At 45.6% G+C, this 6,833-nt stretch overlaps 1 protein-coding gene across 1 annotated transcript in view; it reads left to right on the forward strand.

The window, feature by feature from the left end:
- Positions 1-3,076: 3,076 nt before the first annotated feature.
- Positions 3,077-6,833, forward strand: part of LOC146611513 (adenylate kinase 7-like) — a 14,160-nt gene continuing 10,403 nt past the window's right edge. Inside the window, exons 1-6 of the mRNA XM_085342891.1 lie at positions 3,077-3,148; positions 4,324-4,476; positions 4,569-4,677; positions 5,803-5,897; positions 6,195-6,305; positions 6,378-6,461. Coding sequence (XP_085199017.1) covers positions 3,077-3,148; positions 4,324-4,476; positions 4,569-4,677; positions 5,803-5,897; positions 6,195-6,305; positions 6,378-6,461 — 624 coding nt within the window. The remainder of the gene's footprint in view (positions 3,149-4,323; positions 4,477-4,568; positions 4,678-5,802; positions 5,898-6,194; positions 6,306-6,377; positions 6,462-6,833) is intronic.

Below are 6,833 nucleotides of genomic sequence, written 5' to 3' on the forward strand. Positions count from 1 at the left end.
TATTGTGAGGTGAAGCACTCGCCGATCCTCTTCTCGTTCTCCCCTGATTCATTTTGGCCTTTTAAACAAAGGAGCCAACGTTTTGTAGAGGAGTGAAGTGAAGTTTTCGATGTTTCTTCGTCAGCTGTCGTTTGTCCTGCACAGAGATGCTGCTGTAGATGTGTCTCTAGCTGTGTCTGGATACAATGAAACATGCTGGAACTAAGTGCTTGTGTTGCACAGTTCTACTGAACATTCCATTTCATGCATGCTCCGCCCACATGGTCAGGAATGTCAGGTGCTGCATCGCCAAATGCTGCTCCCGTTGCCTAGCAATAACAGCTGTTTACTTTTTGGGGTCTGGTTCATTGTTTAATAAAGAAAACATGTCCAAGTACTGGGTGCTGAGGCTCAGCGCATATTCTAGCCTGCTGTGTGGGTGGGCAGCTAGAAATCACTGGTGGGCAACATGAGTGAGGAGAAAACTGGAGCAGCCAAGCAGGGAGCTGCAGGTTGCTGGTTTGAGTCTCTGTTCAGATGCTGGTGTCTCCTCTCTCTGAGATGTCTGCAAACAGTCCCAGATAAAACAATAAGGATAATAAACAAACACGTGACTAAAATAACAATTATGACTCTGATGTGTTTCATGTGTAGCAGGATGGCCTCTATACAGCAGTCGCTGCAAGCATCCACATCGCCACACTCACTTTTCTTTAATGGCCAGATAAAGCCAGTAACCAAAACACTGTGCGTATGGGTACATGCACAGGATGTGCGTACACATATGCACATATGTATGAGCGCTGTGTGTCAGTCTCAATGCACATAATAATAATGGATTGGATTTATATAGCGCTTTTCAAGGCACCCAAAGCGCTTTACAATTCCACTATTCATTCACTCTCACATTCACACACTGGTGGAGGCAGCTACAGTTGTAGCCACAGCTGCCCTGGGGCAGACTGACAGAAGCGAGGCTGCCATATCGCGCCATCGGCCCCTCTGGCCAACACCAGTAGGGTAAAATGTCTTGCCCAAGGACACAACGACCAGGACAGAGAGCCCGGGGATCGAACTGGCGACCTTCCGGTTACAGATCCGCTTCCCAACCCCCTGAGCTATGGTCGCCCTGACATGGTGCAGATACGAGCGTACAAACATGTATGAAACCGTGGATGACTAAAGAGTTGCAGGTCCTGCTGAAGCAACGCGACGCCGCTTGCAGATCCGGTGATGGTATGCAGTACAGTGCAGACAGATCTGCGCTGAAGAGAGGTATCAGAGAGGCCAAGCCAGTGCACAAGAGGAAGATTGAAAACCACTTCAGCAATAACAACTCACGACAGGTATGGCAGGGAGTTCAGCACGTAACCAACTACAGCCCATGTTGACTGAGGGCAACGGAGGAACTGAACCACTTCTTTGCACGCTTTGAGGTGATGTGACGAGAGGCAGCCGCAGCTCAAACATTTGACGGCAGCAGCAGCCCAAGCTTCATGGTGCAGGAATATGAGGTGAGGTGCACACTGAGGGCAGTGAACCCCAGGAAGGCCACTGGTCCAGATGGGGTGATGTAACACACCCAAAGAAAGACTCTAGGTCTGACCAACCGTCTCAGTCATGGGCAAAAAGATGACAGTCAATAAAATTCTAAAAGATAATTTATTGACAAAAAAATATTAAGAGATAAAAGATAAAACAGTCCAGTGTCCCATTTATGAATCGTATAAAAACAGTCCCAAGGCCAGAGCCAGCTATGCCACACGGCCAGTTGCACTCCACGTGTTGCCTTTAACAGGGTTAGAAGTTGTCCTTGGAGACCCACCACCCTGCAAGCAAATAGCCAGTGGTCACTCCAGCCTCTGCAACTCTGCTGCCTTTAGGCTGTGGCATATAATAGGCCCTGGCCTGCACAGAGAGACAAAACGACACCTTCAGTATAAAATTCATAGCGCAAAAGTCATCCATCCCAAACATATCTAATTTCATCACATTACATACCTGCACAGAGAGACAAAACGACACAGCAGTGTTTGTAGTGTGGGCTATAAGTAGACCAGTGTATCAGTGCAATAAAGTACACCTGCCTCTAATTAGTCCAACCCCATTCCAGCCATTGGCTCACCAAAAATGTGACACACACAAAACCACTCCCAACCCAGTGCAACTTCACACAATAATATGGAGCTGAATTAACACAGGCACGTTAGTCTACCATGTTACAGTGACTGGGAGGGCCTTAAAAGAATGTGCCAGCTGGGGTCTTCACTAAGATGCTTCACTGTCCCAGTCCTGCATCCCGCCGTGCCTAAAGCCGGCCACAATCGTCCCACTGCCTAAGCGGACAAACATTAGCAGCCTCAATGACCAGCTGCTCTAAGACCCGTTATAATGAAGCATTTCGAGAAACTGGTTCGACGTCACATCATGTCCTGCCTGACACCAACACTCGACCCGCTCCAGTTCGCATACAGAGCTAACAGATCAGCTGACGACGCCATTGTTACAACGCTCCACACCACCATCTCTCACCTGGAACAACAGGGCGTTACGCCAAGCTGCTCTTTGCTGACTGCCTTCAATATGATTGGATAGAGTGAGTATTCGCTTAGGGCACCAAACAGGCCAGGACCGCCCCTGGTTGTGTAGTGCAGTGTGGGGGTCAGTTTACAATTTTGTTGTACTATTGTACTAGGTATGACTGTGTAATGGCAATAAAGAGTTATCTTATCTTATCTTATCTTATCTTATCTTATGGTCGCTGTGCATCAGTGTGCATGCACAGGGCCTGGTTGGTTTAATGCTTTAATGTTTCTACATGTTATGAAAGTCCACACTGGAGCTTTATATTTTGATTTCCAAAAATAAGACACTTGGCCCAGTCAGGAAGAACTTTAATAAAACTGTTTGCTTAAAGAAAACTTTGACATATTTAAACGATGCCTTCTCTCTGTGGTTAATGAATAGTGAAATAAAAAATGTCATATAGGCTTTACAGTTGGTCAGCCTCGCTTTAACGTCACAGCTGTGGGAGTGGCCGTCTCCTTGACTACGCGACGCTAACAGTAACACGCTAACAGAGCGGTCGGGAGCTAGCATGGCACAGCCAGAGACGACACGGGTGTTTCTTAACAACGTGGACTCGTACGCATCCAGACACATCGCGCAGGTAACATTTGAAGCCTGCACGGACTCAGTGAAAGCAGCTGCTCTGATGCCGCCTCACAGCAACACCTAACGTGACTCATTAGCTTTGGTTTGGAGCAGAGCGAGCAAACAACACCGGAAATGATGTTAAATCAATGTCATCTTCGATTCGCTGATTCGTGTTTTCAGCATTAATCACTTTCACATCATCGGTTACTAAAACAAGGATACTTTCTCTATTATTGTTGGCCCCGCTGCCCTATCTCCGCCCACTCCTTAACCACCTGTTTCAGGTACAACGGTCGGTTGGCGAGCTTCCACGCATTTAGATGACATCATTCTGATGGGTGGATTACGTTTGAGGTGTTTTCACAGACTGATGGTGATGCTTACATTTTCAGAAAGTCATGAAACGGCGATGACTTTAAGCTGATGTGAGCTGGACTTACTGTAGCTTTACAAAGAAAACCATTTATTTATTTTCAAAATAAAAGCCCACACAGAGAGATGTTCAGAGGAATCTGTGTGTGTGACCTATTCAAGCTTAAACAGTGACATGAGGACTTTGCAGGGGACCAATTTGAATTATGTGCTAGGCACCTTGTTCCTAGCAGCCTGTAGCAAAAAACCCCACACGAGCTGTTCCCTGGTCTTTATTTGAATCTGTAATAAATAGCCAGGTAAACAGTTCCACAGTCATAAAATAGTATTTTTACACTCACGAGATGATGCTGAAGAGCCATCAGGTGTGCAGTGTGTCCTACAAACCTGAGGAAACTGGACAAGTGGGGGCAAAAGAAGAAATGTGTTACAAGTGACTCTAGCTTACAACAAAGGAGAGCTCACACAAGTTTCTCAAGCATGATCTGGGTTATTTACAAAAGGAAAGTTTGTGAATCAGTTCTGTGGTGTGTTCTTGGATGAGTGAGCACTGAGCCTGTGAGAGCAACTGAAACAGGGAGTTGGCTAGGTGTCCTCAGCGCCACAGTAGGGTCACGTGATCTACAAAAGCAAGGAGAAACGCCACCACAGGGCCATCAGAGCAGACCTACAAACACAGAAACACACACACAGTAAGAAGCCCAGAGAGCCACACATGAAGACGACTTAAAGAAATTACAGGAAAACTTAAGAGAGTTCAGGCGTGTGGAACAAGAAAGGCTTTTCAAGTTGGTTTGAACGTTGTTTTTGGATTAGGTCCTGAGTGGAAGTGTGGCTGGAGCTGCTGTTAATACCAGCTCTGATGTGGAGGCAGAGCTGGTGTCAAACCATAAGAGGACCTTCCAGGTGGTGGGAACTGTTTCACATCCATCTGCTGTGGAAAGGCCTCATGTGGTCGAACAGTACACTGTAAGGACTTTAAAGTTGTTTACGCTGTGAAAGCCTTAGCCTTTTATTCAAACTTTACATTCAAGACCAATTATTTGTTGCTTTTTTTCAAGCGTCTGGACCGAGATGAGCTCCTGTCCAAACTGATGGGCTGTGATGTTGTTATCTACAACGTCACCCAGCATGCTGATCAGGTGGAAGAGGCTCTCTGGGCTGCCTCGGGTAAGTCTGTTAGCTATCCCTGAGGCTCTGTGCTCAATATTTGCTTATAAGTACACATTGTTGTTTGTGTTTATGTTTATTATTTATTTATTTGTGCTTTGTTTTTCCTGACTTTAGCTTTAGCTGCTTTACAAATTGATATTTTTGCAAACCCGTATGATGAAGCCAGAAAGGTTGATTCTGTTGATCTGGACGTTTTCTGTGGGAGAGACGTTTCGTCCCTCATCCAGGTGACTTCCTCAGTCCTTCAGCTGATGTGCAGAACTGCATCTGTGCTAGCGTTGATGACACCGGCCATGTTAGTGAATACTATGGCACGTAGGACTTACTGACTCCATATTTAGTGGTTGTGCTGGCCAAACGTTACGGAGGTAACGATGGTTGTTTTTCATTGTGGTGCTCTTGTTCACGTTGGTAATGCACTCAGTGCACTCAGTCCAGAATGTAACAACAGCCATCATTCATACAAATCAAGCTGAAGCCAGGTTCAGACATTGGCACTGAGTGTTACCTGGTCTTTGCTGTGAGGCAGTAGAGTTGAGGAGCGAGGATAGCCAGGTGATGGTCAGGTAAATCACAGCTGTTGTGTTTGCTGCCTTCACACGTCACAGTCTGACCATCTGGTCAGAAGGTCAGGCTTCCATGTGCAACTTCAGTTTTAGATTTAACTAGAATTTAAATATTGTTAAGTCCGTGTGAAGTTGTTGGAATGCCATCCCTACCGATACACTTACCCAGTTCACCAGTAGCATCTTCACAGTCCTGATGCATTTACATGCCACTGGATCATGTCATTGAATGTAGTGTCTTTGATAGTTTTCTCCAGGTCTCTTCATGCTCTTTTCTTCACCCTCCAGCCAGTTGAGGTATATGTCACCTCTACCTGAGCTTCTGCCAAGTTCTCTTCCTGTTGAAAGGGAGTTCTTCCTTCCCGTTGTCACCAGCTGGCGGTCCCAGGGCATCATCAGACTGCTGGGGCTCTCTCTCTAATATTGCAGGGTCTTTACTTGATTATGTAAAGCTCTGTGAGGGGACTGTTGTTGTGAACCAGAACTATATCAATGAACCTGATTGACATTGAAAGGCTCTTTAAGCCATCACAAAAGATTTTTTGTTCACTCGTAGCGCTTCACAGTGAAGTCGAGCATTTTTCTGGGCCAAAGATGTTCATCCTCATCTCCACGATCATGACCTGGGCCTGCAGCAAGCCAGCTGATCCTGTGAGTGTAACAGAAATCTGACATGCCGGTCATTGTGCATCTGTAATATCTACCTAAACTTGTAAGAAACTCGTTAAAGTGAAGCCTTTATGCCTGACTACAGTGCTCTCTGGGATAAAAACACGTAGTAAAACATTATAGATGTTCTCATAATGTTGTGTCAAAAGCAAAAAACCATCTCAGGGTTTTATTATTCATTCTTTATATTTCTGTACCCTGTGACGTGGAGTACCAAGCATGTCCACGTAAATCTGTCATGAAGTTGCTGGTAATCTCCTGCCATGATGCTCGTGACAGGATGATCTGGAGCTTCCTTTCACTGATGCCATTTTCTGGAGCAGGAGAGCACATCCCAATTTTGAACGGCACATTGATTTGGAGAAGAGAGTAGTGAAAATAGGCAAAACTGTAAGTTTGTAACAGTTTTTTAATAACAGACGCTCGATGGAGACGTGTCTGAGTGTTACGTGTTACTTTCAGGACAGACAGCTCTTCTCCACGTACGTGGTGGCAGCAGGACTTCAGTATGGGATGGGAGAACAGATCTTCCACTACTTTTTCAAGGTAAGAATTGAAGGCTACACCTACAATTAGGATGAGGGATAGACAGCCGTGGAAAGTCAAAGGCAGGTTACAAACGTAGGTTAACACTGCAGATTAATTTGCTGCTGATGTTGACACCTTAATCTGTAAATGCCACAACTGGAAAACTGCAATGCAGGGGCTGCAAATTAATACCATAGGTTTATCTACTAAGACTCTCAGACAGGTTTGATTATCAGTGACCTCAGAGGTCAGAGGTCAAGTCTTATGAATGTGATTCGTCTTCTTCTGTTTTACTGGCACTTGGAAACCCTTTTTCATTAGAGCAGGCAGTTGTACTGCCCTCTAGTGGAAGAGGATGTAATTGTTCTGCCTGTTGCGGCACAGCTGATC

This window comes from Diplotaxodon limnothrissa, linkage group LG19 (genome assembly GCF_057381915.1).
Source record: "Diplotaxodon limnothrissa isolate DT_005_m linkage group LG19, D_limnothrissa_male_GT1.1, whole genome shotgun sequence".
NCBI lineage: Eukaryota > Metazoa > Chordata > Actinopteri > Cichliformes > Cichlidae > Diplotaxodon > Diplotaxodon limnothrissa.